Here is a 16,828-nt window from a genome sequence, read left to right as displayed (position 1 = left end):
GATGCAGAGTATGTTGCGACTGAGGCTTGGATGTGATCCCTGGCCCCGTAACTTCCACATGCCATGGGTGCTGCCAAAAAAACTAAAGAAACAAAAAATTAAGAATTTCCAAAGGGCAGCTTGGTATCCTGGATTGGAATCTGGGACAGAAATAAAGGACACTAGTGGAAAAACGGGTGAAATCGGATGAAGCAATTTCGTTAATCTCGTTGTGCTAATTTGATGTCTCACTTTTGACAAATGTGCTAGATGTGAGTTACCAAGCCTCAGAGGAAGCTGGGCATGGCTGGGAACTCTCCCTACCACCTTTGCAACTGTACCGCAAACCTAAATCATGCCCAAATAAAATGCTACAAAAATTAAGAAGCTCTCTAAGACAGATGACAATACAAACAAAATGGTGAAGCAGACGGCAAACTGGGGAAACCAGGCAATCAGGGTCATTGTCCTCAATCTTTACAGAGTTTTTACAAATCTTGGCCACGTTTCCGTGTACGCTGTCCGTCTTCTCTTGCCAGAACATTGGCTCCCTGGAGAGCAAGGATCTCTCTTTTGTTCCCTGCTGTGGCCCAAGCACTGGAAGAGTGCCTGGCACGTCATAAGCACTCAGTAAATATTTGCTGCATAAATAAATGGACCAGAAAACCATTAGTACCTCAGCTGAAAAATGACAGAATATCATCATCAGGCAATTCACTTGGCAGAAAAAAAAAAAAGAAAAAAAGCATAGCCAAGAAAGCTTTTTCAAATTGTTTAGCTTCATCGATAAATATATTTATATTTCACCTATCAAACTGGTAAAGGAATTCCCGTCATGGTGCAGTGGAAACAAATCTGACTAGGAACCATGAGGTCGAGGGTTCGATCCCTGGCCTTGCTCGATGGGTTAAGGATCTGGTGTTGCTGTGGCTGTGGTGTAGGCCGGCAGCTGTAGCTCTGATTAGACCCCTCGCCTGGGAACTTCCATGTGCTGCAGGTGTGACCCTAAAAAGACAAAACAAATCAAAACCTGGTACAGAACTTTTCAAATAACCACCCATACTGCTGAGGGGGTTTGGTGGTGAGCACCTGCACGTGATTCTGGCAGCAAATTCGGCATAGCGCAATCTGCCGCTCAGAGCAAGCGCCGTTGCCTTTACAGTCTGCTTTAGGAGTCTATCCTAAGCCAGAGATGCTAACAAAGATTTTCCTTCCCGCGCTGGCCCTGCCTTGAACGGGCCATGTGCCCGATGCTCACGCTGCCTCCTCTCCCGGGATCCTCCTCCCCACTCTTGTTTTTGACAAGTCTCTTCTCTTTTAAGACTCAGCTCACACCCACATGGAGTTATATCCATGAATATGAGTGTGCGTTTCTCTTTTTTTTTCATGGCCGCACATGTGGCAAATGGAAGTTCTCAGGCTAGGGGTTGACTGGAGCTGCAGCTGCAACCTCCGCCACAGCCTCAGCAACGCCAGATCTGAGCTGCGTCTGCGACCTACACTGCAGCTCACAGCCACACCAGGTCATTCACCCACTGAGCAAGGCCAGGGATTGAACCCACATTCTCATGGATATGAGTTGGGTTCTTAAACTGCTGAGCCACGATGGGAATTCCGATTGAACAATTTTTCTTCACTTTACATCAAAGCAGCCACGGTTGGGAAACAGAAGCTATGATTTTTCTTCATCGCTGCTAAAATACTGGTTCACCTTAAGCCTATGGCAGGGGGAAGAAGGTTTAGAATGAGCTACCAAGGCAGAACCCTGGTAGCGAATGGTCATGGCTTTTCGCGCTGATGTCAGCTTTGTCCCTAGAGACGCAGGGTCAGGAGCTGAGATGGCAGAAGCTCACGTGAGGCGTTTTGTCAATGAGGGATAAGCAGATTTCTGCCACCAGACTAAGAGCCGCCTGCCAGGGTTTTAGACATCAAGCAGACAAACAGCTCCTGCCAGGCACGCAGCCTTGCCAGAGCACATGGGCCACCGGCCCCAGGCCCTTGGAACCAGGATGGAGGGCTCATACTGCACCAAGAGGTAACTGCTTGAAAACGTCTCCTGGGTACGGTTTCAGTAGGTTCGAGGGACCAAGCGGTTCTCTAATGAAATGTAGAAGGGAGGCTGCTCTAGCCTGAGCAGAAACCAAGAGCATTCAAAGGCCATGGAAGAAACCGAATGGAACGTGCACGCTGTACACACATCTCTTTGCATCTGCCTTTCAAATGAGAGGAATGTGAAATATGTGCTGTGGAAGGGGCGGCTGGTTGCGTACCCAGTCCCTACCCTCTCTCCTTCCTCATGAACTGAAACCCAGGGATGTTACAAGGACCAAGAGGGCTCAGTGTTCAAACCCCCTTGCCCAGGCTCTCTTGGCAAAGGGGTGGCCAGTGCAAAGTAAGTCCCAGATGTCCATGCAGCCAGGACCCTTTGGTCCTTTCCTCCACCTTTTTTCTTTCTGTCTGGAACATGGACGTAATAGCTGGTGCTTCAGCAACCTTACTGAACCATGAGGCACAATGATGATAAAAGCCAGGTGCTGAGTAAGCATAGCAAAGCACAAAGGTGGAGGGGGCATGGGCTCCTGATGACCATGAGCTGTCACCCCTGGTCTGCTTGTTTGGGAGGAAATGCAGGCCTTTACCTCACTGAAGCCTCTCCTGCTTCAGGTTTCTCTTAATTAGCAGCCAAAAGCATTTCCTAATATATGTGGTCATGGGAATTAGCAATGAATTGATCCTTAGATTTTAATAATTCCACTTTTGATTATTCAGTGGGAAAATATAAAACATTTTCTTTGGCTTTGAAGACCCACAGGAAGGGGGTTTGTCCCTTGAGGCTCCAGTTACATAAAATGCAGACATGATGTGTTTGGGAGATATTAACTGCTAGGCCCATCGACAACGCTCACACTCTGCCCTGGGCCTCCCCACACGTCTCCTGGGGCAAGGCCACAGTCTAGCTCCATTGCTCTTTATAAATTCCCCTTGTGAGGTTCCAAACTCACCCCTAATCCCATGTTCCCAACCCAGCTCCAAAGGTGGCAATTATTCCTTTCCAAGCACAGCTCCTTAGAGTTTCAGCCAATCCCTGACGGGGTAACTGGGAGCTATAAATAGAGCCACGTCATTCCTGAATCGCTCTGGTGTTTTTGAAAGGTTGGGGAAAACATGCAGGGGCCGAGCTCTGATGCGTTTTCCGCGTGGGTTTGTTCTGTGGGGTGGCCTTGTGAGCAGAGGTCTGTGTCCGGGAGCCCCACTCGGAGCCCCAGGAAATGAACTCATGTCTTGGCGAGTCATCCAGTGAAATGGCCTGTCATGTTCCTCCGGAATCATCTTTGAGAGGTAGAGACGGGTCTTCCCGCCCTGAGGATGCTGTGGGCCTTCTTCCCAGGGGAATAAGGCTCCCCCTCCTCTTTCTGACTCTTCATTAGCCATACCTGCCTCTGTGTCCCAGTTCCCTGCGCGGGGCATCTGCGTTCTTCAGTTTCAACACTCGGTAAACATCTGGTCTGCGCCAGAGCAAGGGTGAGGGGGCCGCTGGTACCCTTGTGGCTGTATCATTTTGCTGCACAGCCTCCCAGAATGTCGGAGCTAGAAAGGGCCTTGGCCAGTCAGTGGCTGTCCAGGGCACTCTTCTGGCCTGTCTGTTCTAACTGGTGGACTGCTGGATGCAGGGCCCTGTGTTTTCCCCTCTCCCTCCCCACCAGCTTTCAGAACAACGTCTTTGCCTGGAACAGTTGCTTAATAAAGGTGAGCCGGATGGAACGGAAGTGACCGCACCCGTCCCAGGGCCTTCCCAATGCCTCCAGGCACATCTGGTCCACTCCACTGGACCCACTCCTATCCACCCTTCCCAAGCGCACCGGCCTCCCCTTTTGCAAGCATAACAGCCAACCAACCCCTCAGCCTGGAATCAAGTTCAAGGTTGAGCTCTGCATTGTCCTCCCAACCTCATCTCCCGGAACCTGCCTCCAGAACTTTCTGCGCACGCCCAGCAGCCTCCTCCCTGGCCCCTAGGCCTCTGTGTTTCAGAACCACAGAGCTGGAAGGGATCTTGAAAATCACTGGGGAAACAGGCCTGGGGTGGGGGCTGGCCTGCCTGGAGGGGAGCCACACGGCGACCGACCGACCGACCGCACAGAGCCGAGAAAGCTCAGCTGCCTCCAAGGTCCTGGTTCCCTGCAGGAAGCACGTGGTCTCCCCCTGCAGCCCCCCTCTCTGACTAAGAAGTGGGGACAGTGATGCCCAGCCCCCCAGCTTTGCCAAACAACTTGCCTCAGGGTTGAGAGCGACTGGGGGAAAAAGCTCACAGCAGAAGGATCAATTTTCACCACGTGAAAAGCAACTGAGGGCAGAAACTCCTGGAACACTTGACTCTGACAAGTATGGGAGCCAGAGCCCTCAGTCCCTGAGCAGGGGAGGCCTGCGCGAGGGCAGGGGCTCCCCGAGCCCCAACACTCCTTCCACCACAAGGAAAGGCTGTTCCGAATCCCAGGATCCAAGAAATGATGAATCATCGTCCCTGAATCTTAGGAGTGGTGTATCTTAGAAAGGAAGCCTCTCAAAATTCCTCTTCCTTGGCTTCCAGGACATCTGCTCGCCCGGTTCTCCCCTGCGACGGCAGCTCTACGCAGCCCTCCAGGGCGACGGTGGGCCAAGGCTAGACCTCGCCTCAGCGCTGCACACTCGGCCGGTTTCCCTATGCCAGTGTCTGGTCTCCTGTGGCTTCACACCCCAGCGCCACCGATGCCCCTGCACCCCACGTATGCATTCAGCGGACACCCAGCACCTCTTCGTGCAGGGGCTCTTCTAGGCTCCCAGATATGGCTGGATGATTTTTAAAGATCTGGTCCTCCTAGAGTTCCCACTGTGGCTCAGCATTCACAAACCCAACCATTATCCATGAGGTTGCGGGTTCGATCCCTGGCCTTGCTCAGTGATGACCCCGCACCCCACCGATGCCCCTGCACCCCACGTAAGCATTCAGCGGACACCCAGCACCTCTTCCATGCAGGGGCTCTTCTAGGCTCCCAGATATGGCTGGATGATTTTTAAAGATCTGATCCTCCTAGAGTTCCCGTTGTGGCTTAGCATTCACAAACCCAACCATTATCCATAAGGTTGCGAGTTCGATCCCTGGCCTTGCTCAGTGGGTTAAGGTGTTGCCGTCAGCTTCGGTGTAGGTTGCGGATCCGGCTTGGATCCTGCTTTGCTGTGGCTGTGGTGTAGGCCAGCAGCTGCAGCACCGATTTGACTCCTAGCCTGGGAACTTCTATATGCTGCAGATGTGGTCCTAAAAAGATAAAAATAAATAAAGATTTGGTCTTCCCGGAGCATATTTTATTCCAGTGGGGGAGACAGAAAAAGATATACAGGAACCCACAGGCAGGATGATGTCAGGTGATAATACAGGCTATGAGGAGAGAGCAGGACAGAGGCGGGAGGCCCCTCTGAAGAGGTGACACAGCAGAGGCGTAAGGAGAGCGAGCAGAGGAAGGGCCACCCAGGCAGAGGCAGCCACAAGGACAAGGTGCCAAGGCGGTCGCCTAAAGATGTCTGGAGGGAGGCACGGAGGCCAGAAGGCTGGGCCAGGGGAGGGACAGTGGGAGGGAAGGTCAGAGGCCGACATGCACGCAGTGGGGCCTACAGGCCAGAGGGAACACGGTGCATTTTGTTGACCTGTAACGAGTTATCAGCAGGGTTTTGTGGGGGTTTTTTGTTTGTTTGTTTGTTTTTTAAGGATCCCTCTGGCTGCTGTGCTGAGACCAGACGGTAGGGAAACAGAGAGAAAGCAGGTGACCACGCATGACCTGAAGTGAGAGGTGACAGCGGTCTGGGTGATGGTGGGAGTGGCAGAGGACGACAGAAGGGACAAGGTTTGGGATATTATTTGGCATGTAGAGCTGATAGAATTTGCTGGCAAACTGGAGGCAAGTTGTGAGAGAATGAGAAACATCGGGCTAAGTTGGACAGGGCAGAGGAAGCGGCAGACTGATGGGGCCAATCAAGAGTTTAGCCTTGGATGTGCTCATTTTGAGAAGACTTTGGACAAGTCTATGAAAGAATCTGCACTGCAGGTGAGAGGTTTCCACCGGCAACCAAATTCGGCAGTGTCGGGGTACAGAAAGCATTCGATGCCGTGGTGCTAGATGAAATTACCCGGCCAGTAAATACAGATACAACAGACCCTGCCTGGGTCTCCCTCTCTGGCCTGAGACCCTGTGGCTGAGAACCGCACAATAGGAACTGCAGGTATTTTTGTGATGCTGAGTTCATCACACACTCAAAGAATAAAAAGAACCTGGAAAAGAGAGGACATGGAGGGAGTGGCAGCTTGACGGGCCTGAGGGCCGTGATTAATGGCCATCCCATTGATAGGATGTCTTGTCACGGTGTGGTCCCTTCCACCCTGCGTCTGCGTGTGGCCACCTGACTCACCCTGGCCGACAGGGTACTAGAGGACTTGATGAAAGCAGAGACTTGGAAAAATACTTGCATGTGTTTCTTTCCCTCTCTTGTTCCTCTGCGTTCATCATAAGAACATGCCCAGGCCAGCTCTGGCTTGGGCTCTTGCCACCACCATGAAATCCAGGCTGGCCTGTGGGAAGGTGAGAGACCTCAGCCCAGATCATCCTGGAGCAGCTGTTCCCCGGCTGAGTGGCCAGCTGCCTGCAGACACATGAGCGAGCTCAGCTGAGCCCAGTCCAAGTCAGCAGAAGCTTCCAGCTGACCTATAGACTCATGGTGGTGGTTTTCAGTCACTAGGTCTTCAGAGGTTTTGTCACACAGCAGTAGCTAACTGATACAGAGGGTGAGAGTTGAGAGAGAGAGAGAGAGTGTATGCTGGGCATCTACCCCCACAGGGGTCAAGGGGAGTGCTCCCCCCTGACTTTAAGGCAACAGAGCTATGCAAAAACCTTGGCTGTGTCCACTAGGATATGAGGTGTGTAGGAGCGGGTGCCTGACTCATGTCCAAAGGCCTTGAGAAAGGCCTGCACTTCCAGCAAAGAAGTGTGTGTTTTTCTGCTTTTTAAATTATTCACTTATTGATTTAGGGCGGCATCTGCGGCACATGGACGTTCCCAGGCGAGGGGAGGAATTGGAGCTGCAGCTGCCAGCCACAGCTACAGCCACAGCAACGTGGGATCTTTAATCCACTGAGTGAGGTCGGGGATTGAACCCACATTCTCATGGATACTAGCCGGATTCAGAACCTACTGAGCCACAACAGGAACTCCAGGTGTGTGTTTTTTATGGGCCAGTGTGGACCTTGCAGAAGGGACTCTGCCTAAGAGGATCACCCAGGGGGGGCCGAGGCGGGGGGGGGGTCTCCCTCCAAGCAAAGAACTTGACCAGAGGCCAAGACTGTGGAGGGCACTGCGAGCAGCCTGATGGAGCAGGAAACACCTGAGTCAAGGGAATAACAGGTGAGATGCCCCCGTGATAGGAGGGGCTCCACGGAGGCCACGAGGGCTCCCTTGGAGAAATACAACCAGGGAGAACCCAGCTATTCCACCACTGGTGGAGGAGGACTTGTCTAGCTCATCCCCTCTCGTCTCTCGGCTCGTGCCAACCCCAGGAGTAACAACAGCAGAGTAGGTGGCGCAAGAAAGACAGAAAATCCTGCTATGACCTTCTTCCCACTCGAGTTTTCCACATTTAAATCAGTTGCAAAAGGCTAGGATGGGATTCATTTTAAATTGGATGAGTTTGGAATTTGAACATGAGACTAGACTGGCTTGCTTATATCTGAAACTGGTGAGAAAACAGGAGGGACCAGAAGGCATAGATAGAGCAAGTTTAGAATGGGGTATCCTGTTGAGCCTAATCAGTCGTTTCCAATGTGATGCTCCCCAGGCTCGTCCCAGCCCTGCTGTCCTCTCCTGCACTGTCTTGGGGGACCCCTCTGCCACCAGGGTCTCCCTAATGTCTTCACCTGAAGGTCTCCTAACCTCCATCTCCAGCTCAGACTCCCCCACAGGGTTCAATCCACCAGCCAACCATCAGCTGACATCTCCGCAGGATGCCTGCACCTGCTCCAGTGCTGTCGCCTGACCACACTGCCGCCCCCTCCAGCGCTCTGGCCAGAGACCCTCCTGTCCTCGCAACCAGCAACCTCCCTGCCTCACCGTCTCCTGCTGATTTTGCCTCCTGAGCAGCCTTCTGCCCTCCCTCTTCCCCCAGGCCCATGGCTGCCGCCCTGGCCAGTGCCCCCCTGGCCAGTCCTCCCCTCCTACCACACGCCCACTCCCACCCACCAGCACCCTGGTGGACAGAGACAGCCTTCTGAATTGGATTGTACCACTCCTAGGTTTAAAACCCATTTCCTGTGGCCCTTAGGAGAAAATACAACGTGCGGGCTGGTTCCCAGTGCCCCTCATGGTCTGTCCCCTCCCCACGCACACCTCATGCCCCAGTGACACGGAATGGGCCACGACTTTCCCCCACCACAGCACCTCCCAGCGCAGGACCTTGGCACAACTGTCATCATCAGGAATGCCCTTCGGGTCCCCTGTCCCCTCCCATTCAGCCCACCCTACGGGGGCAGTCCGTGCAGTGTGAGACGGGCAGGAAGCTCGGGGGCTGAGGGAGCAGCAGGGCCTCTGTGGCTGCCCGCCTTGTTATCCCCAGGAGTCAAGAGCAGACCCTGAGCGCCCCATCCCCACGCCACCCCGTCCCCCCGCCCCCACTGACACGTCAGGCAGGGCCTGTGGCGTCAACAGCAGCCCCAGCCCGTTGGGGGGTGGGATGGCAAGCATTTCCAAACAGGGTGAGGGTTACCGAATGAGGTCCAGCAGGGGGTCGGCTGAGCTCATGATGGGCTTCCCACTCTGCCCCGTTGTCTCCTTCTGGGCCGCGCCACCCGGGTGGATGATGGAGACCATGACGATGCCCACGATGACTGCCACGAAGGTGGTCCACAGGTAGTACGCCACAGTGAGGATGCCCAGGCGGCTGGAGGTCTTGGCATCCAGGGAGGCGAGGCCGGACATCAAGCTGGGAGAGCGATGCGGGTCAGCGTCTGAGGCTGGGCAGGCTAGGCACCCAGATGTGCCCACGGTGACCCCTCCTGGCTCTGCCCAGCACCCTCACAGCACTCCAGGGAGTGTGTGGGTCTGGGGACCCCCCGCCCCCAGCCTCTCGCCGCTCCGCCCCTCCGCCTTGCCCAGCATCCTCGGCCACGTCCGTTCACACCTCTAGTCCTTCCCCGTCCTCTTCCCTTGTCCGGTGTCCTCTTTTTTTCCTTTTTCTTTCTTTCTTTCTTTTCTTTTTTTTTTTTAGTCTTTTTGCCTTTTCTGGGGCCGCTCCTGCGGCATATGGAGATTCCCAGGCTAGGGGTCTAATCAGAGCTGTAGCCACCCGCCTACACCCCAGCCACAGTAACACGGGATCCGAGCCACGTCTGTGACCTACAGCACAGCTCACGGCAACGCTGGATCCTCAACCCACTGAGCAAGGCCAGGGATCGAACGCACAACCTCGTGGTTCCTAGTCGGATTCATTTCCACTGCACCACGAAGGGAACTCCGCGGTGTCCTCTTAGCAGCTCCCTTCCTTGCCCAGCGCCTACCCAGCAGGTAAGACCAAGCTCCGTGCCATCTCTTTGGCGAAATCTTTTTGGACTACCTGCCTCTCCCACAGAGTTAGGAGCCTATCCTGGGGTCCCACAACCCTGGCCTTCTCTCTGTCATGACCCTGGTTGTCATTGTCACCATCTGTCTCTCTCATCAGACTGAGGACATGTGAGAAAAAGGGCTTCTCTGTGGGTCCCCAGTGCCCCGTGTGAGCTCCGGCGGCAGCCTTCGGCATGGTTACTGGGGCTTCTGAATGAGCTAATGAGTAAGAGTGAGCGACCGAGTGCCCTGGGTCCTCGTCCCAGCTCTGCCCCTTGGCTATGTCACCTCGGGCCAGCAAGTCACTCCCTCATCTCTGGGCCTCAGGATCCCCATCTATAAAATGGGGCCGTGGTTAGCTTTTTCCCCCGAGGGGTGCCACCCTGTGGCCATCGTGGGTTAGTGCCAGGGCCCAGGTTCCCCTGGTGGGGGGGTGTATGGAGGGGCTTGTGAGTTTCCTCTGGGCTCCTCTGCACCTCTGCCTGCCCTGACCCCGGCTCTCTGCCCACTGAGCTGGTCAGCCCTGGACCAGCGGGGCGGGGTGGGGAGTGAGAGAGTCATTAAGGAGATACTTTCACTTTGCTTTGCTGCCAAAAGCCTTTTTTCCCCAAAGCCCTTTCATTCTTTCAGATAAAGGAAGTATTTGTCATTTGTCTGGTTTTAATCATGTAAACAAGAGCAGATAATCCCCCCTCCTCTTAATCATAAGGCCACAGCAGGCAGCTCTAGCATCAGGGCTGAGCCCCAAAAGCCTCTCCCTAACCCTCCCCCCAGCCCTGCTGCACCCGCTGCCTGTGAGCGCCCTGCTCTCCCCCGCTTGCTGTTGCAAAGCCTCACGCCTCTTTGAAGACACAGTTTAAGGGTCCCCTCCTCCAGGAAGCCTCCCCTGACCACCAGGCAGGGGTAAGGCCCCTTCTCTGGGCTCCCGCAACCCCTGTGCTGCCCTCTGTCCCAGCCCCTCCTCACTGAGCTGGTGACTATTTACTGGAAGCGCCTTCGGGGCTGGGGCGGAGTCTGATTCAGGGCTGGGCTCACAGAGCCAGGCTGGGGTCCCCACTGGAGTGTAGTTTGCAGAAGGAAGGAGTGAATGAATGAATGAGTCGATGTCCCCTCACTTTCCATTCATCCCTGTCTGCCAGGACACCATATGTTAGGGACGGGCTTAGGGTAGGTCTTAGATAAAAATCCTGAAGGGCTCATAATGAGATTGCGTGACCAGGGGAAATGGGGGGCACACGGAAACATTATCCACAAGAAATCATCCCCCGACCAGGGCCAGCAAATCAGCCCAGGGCCAAACAGCCCTCTGACCACGACAGAAGCCCCCACAGCCACGTTCCATGACCTCAGGCTACAGGGAGGCCCCGGCCCCGAGAGGAGGCCCTGCCCAAGGTCATTCAGGACCCTGGTGCCCGGCTGGACCAGAACTCAGTCCCCAGCTCCAGGCCTGTCCTCTTTCATCCATGTAGTTACTCAGTAATTTAGCCCCTGGCTCTGCGCCATGCCCTGTGCCCACAAGACAGAGATCAAAACCAGTCCTCAACCTCAAGCAGCTCCTGGTCTGGCAGGGGGTGGTGGGGGAGAAAGACAAAGCCCACAGGACAGCAGTGGACTCAAGTAAGCTGTGGAGAGGGCAGATGCATCAGTACCCCTAGACAGGGGACAAGGCCATGCTCTCTTTATTCAGAGGAGCGAGGGATGGCTTCTAGTCCGGAGAATCAGGGAGGGCTACCTGGAGGAGGGGGCATTTGGGTTGGTTCTCGAATGATGAGGAGGATTTGGAAGGGGCAGCTGTGCTAGGCAGTGGGGCACCAGAAGCCAGCAGGGAGGCTGAGAGGCTGGAAAGTGAGGGGACATTGTGCTGTTTAATGAGGTCAGAGTCAGGTCATGTTTGAGGTTCAGTCACATGTGGGGCAGCAAAGATAGACTGAGCTCAGGAGTGGAATGCGGCCCTGCGAGCCAGGCCGGGGGGGGCATCCAGGGCAGAGTGGGGTCCAACACAACCCACGTAGAAGAATTTGCTGATGTCTGAGAAGGAAGAACTTAGCATTCCTTAGGATCTCAGAATATCAAAATAAACAAAACACACAGGGAGGTCACTGAAATGGTAGATGCAGAGGAAAAACCTGGCACCAATTTAAAACATCAACGTAGATTAGACGAAAAGTTGCAGCATAGGAGTTCCCGTCGTGGCTCACTGGTTAACGAATCCGACTAGGAACCACGAGGTTGCAGGTTCGATCCCTGGCCCCGCTCAGTGGGTTAAGGATCTGGCATTGCCGTGAGCTGTGGTGCAGGTCAAAGACGCGGCTCGGATCTGGTGTTGCTGTGGCTGTGCTGTAGGCCGGCAGCAACAGCTCCAATTCGACCTCTAGCCTGGGAACCTCCATATGCCTCGGATGTGGCCCTAAAAAAAAAGTAAAAAAAAATTAAAAAAGAGACATATTGCAGTTAAATACTCAACAAAAAAGAAGGGATGCGTCACTGGCAAGATGTTCCTATTTAAGTGGAGAAACCAAGGCGCAGATGGTTTGCAGCTCTGCCCGGAGCCCTGGAGCCACGGTGACACAGACCCCCATAGGTTTGTGTCCAGATGACCTCAGAGGTGCTTGACAGACGGTGCAGGAGACGGGTGCAGGTGGAAATCAGATCTCAGGAAGGGGCAAAGGGCCCCTGAGAAGGCCACCTCGAGGAAGAAGAGGTCTAATACGGGGGCAGTGCCAACTCAGGGACAGCCTGGACGCGGTAAGGGCAGGAGTGTGGGTTCTGGATAGAGCCGGGGGGTGGGGTGGGGGGGTCTGCAGGGAGGGTTAGGTCACGTGGCACAGGGGCTGTGGAATGGAGAGGCCCGTGGATAAACCAGACAGAGTTCCATCATCGGGACCCCTGCATCTACTCTGGAACCTCACTCCCTGTCCCCAAAGTGGAAAGCCTTTTCCTACTGGCTGAGAGGTGAGCAGCAGACGTGGGAGCCCTGGGTGGTGGGGTGGAGGAAGGAGACCCCTGGCAACAGCTGACAGAGGCAGACCTCTCCAGACTGGTGCCAGCTGTGCCAGCATGATTGCGGGTGATGGCAGAGGCCGAGGAGGATGGGAGCTAAGTGTGGAGAGGGCCTGGACTCCACGGGAGACAGCAGCTACTCCCAGAGCTCAAAGAACAGGAAAGGAAGTTCAAGGCCCTGCCATTTGGCTAATGGGGCTCCAGACTTTGGGGCAAAGCTGTTAAAGGGATCTTTCGGAGAAACTACAAGCCGGGGTTTGGGGCGGGGTGGGGGGGTTCTGCAGGGAGCGTCATGTCGCATGGACCTGCACAGCTAAACAACTAGAAAAAGTTTCAACGTGGCTGTCTTTGGGTGGCGGGGTTATGGGTAATTTTGTTTTATTTATTTACTTTGTTTTTTGTCTTTTTAGGGCCGCACTGTGGCATATGGAGGTTCCCAGGCTAGGGGTCAAATTGGAGCTGTAGCCACCAGCCTACACCACAGCCACAGCAACCCAGGATCCGAGCCGCATCTGCAACCTACACCACAGCTCAAGGCAATGCCGGATCCTTAACCCACTGAGCAAGGCCAGGCATCGAACTCAAGTCCTCAGGAATACTCGTTGGGTTCGTTAACCACTGAACCACGATGGAAATTCTGGTCATTTTGTTTTAAGTGTTCCACATTCTTGCTTATTTCTAGAACGAGCTTGGCTTATTTGTATGAAGAAAAACACAGCCCCTCAAGTACCAGCAGCCCAGAACCCATAATTTGGCTCCGGCTTAACTGTCCCCCAAAGGTGAACTTCTATCTTATTTGTTTTGTTTTGGTTCCTTTTTTTGGCCACACCTGCAGCACATGGAGTTCCTGAGCCAGGGATCAAATCCAAGCCACAGTTGCAACATGTGCTACAGCTGCGGCAACACCAAATCCTTAACCCGCCGCGCTGGGCCGAGGATCGACCTGGCAATGCTCCGCAGAGACAAGCCAGATGGTTAACCCACTGCGCCACAGCAGAAACTCCAGCTTCCACCTTATTCGATCCTCAGCGCTGCCCTATCGAATGAGAATGTGAGCCACAGCTGTAATGTTAACTTTTCTGGTTGGCACGGCAACAGAAGTCAAAAGAAACCGGTGAGGTTCATTTTTGGTGAAACTAACTTTACTAATACTTTATTTAACCTAGTGCATCCAAAATACCATTTCAATGGGTCATCCATATAAAAATGCTTAGAAAAACGGCCTCTGGTTTTAACATTTGAATTGAAATTAATTAAAAACAAGAAGTTCAGTTCCTCCGTTGCAGTCGCCACATTTCAAGGGTGTGGGGGTCACTTATAACTAGTGATTGCCTCGTGGAGCTGCACAGTTCGAGTTACAGGGAAGGAAGATAAAGCTCAGGGGTGCAGATAATGGCCACGCTGCTCAGTTGGTGGGTTGGAGGGTTAAGACGGGAGCAGAGGTTTCGGATTCAGCCTCATGGGCTTTCCCCTCTCCCACAGTGACTCTCCATGGTATGTACAGACCTGGTTTAACTCCTGTGGAAGAAAAAAATCTCCTGATTTTAACTAACCTGTATGTATGTATTTAGTCTTTTTAGGGCCATAGCTGCAGCATATGGAGGTTCCCTGGCTAGGAGTCAAATTGGAGCTGTAGCTGCCAGCCTACACCACAGCCACAGCCACGCAGGATCTGAGCTATGTCTGTCACCTACACCATAGCTCACGGCTACGTCAGATCCTTAACCCACTGAGCGAGGCCAGGGATTGAACCTGCGTCCTCATGGATAGTAGTCAGATTCATTTCCGTGCGCCACAACAGGAACGCCATTAACGAACCATGATTTTAATGCGATTCAGTCCACACAACGCCTCTTCAGTTCAACACTTGGCGCTCATGACCTGCCCCGTGGCTACAGCTCTTAGGTTTGTGGTGATGAGCTCCCCATCTTTGGAAGTATCAAGTGGGGCCCTGATGGCCACCTGTCAGGATGCTAGATTGAGGCTTCCAGATTAAGTGAGAGATCCCGCCAGGATGAGCACTCCTGGAAGCCCCCTGCATCCTGGGGAAGAGCCTCAGGAAGCCCGTAGGTCTGGGACGCCCTCCTAAGCCGTCTGGCCACTGCCAGCGTCCCCGGATTGTGATTCAAGAAATTGATATGATTGAGGAGCCAGCTGGGCTCCGGGGCGCAGCCTATTTCAATCTGGTAATTGCTCCCCTTGCAGGGTCGGGGAAGGGGGCCAGCAGCTGCTGGGCTCCTCCGGGGCGGGGCAGGACGGGGCGAGAAAAGCTCTTTACTGACCCTCACCTGGTTCTCACACCAACCCCCAAGGTGAGGACTGTGACCCCACATGACCCGGGGAGGCACCCACTGCTGCCTGAACCCTTGACTGTGGAGGGCAGCAAGGCTGCTCAGCCCACTAGGGGGCTCCTCCCTGTTTGAAGTCCTTGGTGGCTCCCCTTCGCCCTCAGGAATGGGCCACACTCCTTCGTGGCCTTGGGTCACTTGCTTTCCGCGCAATGGCACGGCTACAGCCACCCTGTTCTCCCTGTTGCTCCTTGAACCACCTGCACACCGGTTGTTCCTTTAACCTGGTATCTTGGATCCACCCCCCATCCACCTCCCCAACCCAACCCATTTCCACTTGCCCTTTCCGAGGTCAGCATAGACATTGCTTCCTCCAGGAAGCCTTCCCTGATACGGCCACCTCACGCACCTCCCCAGGGTACCCTGCGCATCCCGATTTGGAACAGGGTGATCTGCATGCACGCTTATCCCCGAATCCCCACGGCCTGGCCCAGCCCTGGCCCCTGGCAGGCTGAGTGAAGCAGTGGACCATGAAGGAACCCGGTCTCCTTGCCCCTGCCCTCCCTGCTTTCCTCTCCGGCTGCTGCTACCCCACCTCTCCAGTCTCCACTCATGCACCTCCACCCGCTGTGCCCCCAGGCTGGGCCAGGCAGCGCCCGTATGCTCCCACAGGCACCCCTCACTAGCTGGGAGCCTTGGGCCAGCGCCTGAGCCTCTGTGCACCTGTTTCCTCTGGAGGATAAAATAGGGATACTGATGGTTGATTGTGAGGGTTAATCTAGGTTTGGAAGAGCGCCTGCGACATAGCAAGTCTTCAATATGTTCCAGTCCTTAGCATTCGCTCTGAGAGGTCACGTCGATTCTGTGGCCACCTGTCCCAGCAGACAGTGCGCTCCTCCAGAGAAGGGCTGACTCTGGCTTAGTTCTAGGACCTCAGCGCCCAGGGCCTGGCCTCGCCTGGGCACAGGTTGGCTGGGGGGTGTGATGTTAGGTCAGGGTGGAGCCTACACTGTGAAAAGGAGTGATCTGTGGGCTCTGACTGCCACGAGCATCACTGCAGGTTTCAGGAGAACAAGTCACCTGCACCAGCCCTGGTCCCCTGGCCAGGTTTAGGGAAGTGCCCTTGGCACTGAGTGTCCATGTGACATCGAGACCGTTGGCACCAGTCTTTTGGGAGCTTTGGGGAATGATTATGGCAAGGCAGGGCCCTCTTTTGAGGGCGGAGACCCTGAGAGGGTCTCTGGAGGTGTCCTTTGGGGCTCCGCCTTCAGCTCTCTCCTTCCTGGGCATTTTTGTCAATGGCTTGGCCAAGGCCGCTGGCAGCATGTGGATCAGATTTGTGGAGGGCGGGAAGCTGGGAGGAACGGCTAATGTGTTGGATGAGGGAGCTGGGACTAAGCAGACCACAGGCTGGCTCTGACTGATACGGTGAGGATGAAATGGACACGCGTGAGGCCGAGCGTGGCTTTACCAGCTCAGAGAGCCCAAGCTCGGGGGTCGAGGGGGGCTGAGCCTCAGTGGCAGCACGTGGGAGGGGGACTTTGGGGGTTTGTTTGCTGCCAGTGTGGTGAGTCACTGGGGAATGGGGCCGCCAAAGGGCTGGGGGGGCCTCAGCCTGTGGGCTAGAAGCCTGGAGGGCTTGTTGAGGAGAGGCTGAGACCACTGGGAAAGGGGCAGGGGAGGGAGGTGTGTGTCGCAGAGAGGGCAGCAGGGGTCGGTGGCAGGTGACAGTGATGCCGGCGGGGGGCAGGGGCTGTGGAGCGCAGCAGGGCCGACCTGGGGGGACACGGATTGACAGGGAAAGCTGCAGGAAGCAGATCTAGGGATAAGTTTCTAGCAAACAGCTGCCCTGCCCTGGAAGGGCCCACTTTGAAAAGTAGTGAACTCCCCGTCCCTGGAGGTGTGCAAAAAACTTGCTAAAGTCACAGAGTGGGGAAGTAGCTTTGCACC

The 16,828-nt window shown here is 54.7% G+C and overlaps 1 protein-coding gene across 1 annotated transcript in view; it reads right to left on the bottom strand.

Annotated features, from left to right (window-relative positions):
• Positions 1 to 16,828, bottom strand: part of SLC1A7 (solute carrier family 1 member 7) — a 50,350-nt gene that overhangs the window by 12,963 nt on the left and 20,559 nt on the right. Inside the window, exon 4 of the mRNA XM_021096614.2 lies at positions 8,758 to 8,973. Coding sequence (XP_020952273.2) covers positions 8,758 to 8,973 — 216 coding nt within the window. The remainder of the gene's footprint in view (positions 1 to 8,757; positions 8,974 to 16,828) is intronic.

Source organism: Sus scrofa, chromosome 6, assembly GCF_054392235.1.
Source record: "Sus scrofa isolate SSC_HxYL_T2T_F1_AM1 chromosome 6, Sscrofa_HxYL_maternal_Yorkshire_Landrace_v2.0, whole genome shotgun sequence".
Taxonomy (NCBI): Eukaryota; Metazoa; Chordata; class Mammalia; order Artiodactyla; family Suidae; genus Sus; species Sus scrofa.
This window is presented reverse-complemented; position numbering and strand designations above follow the sequence as displayed.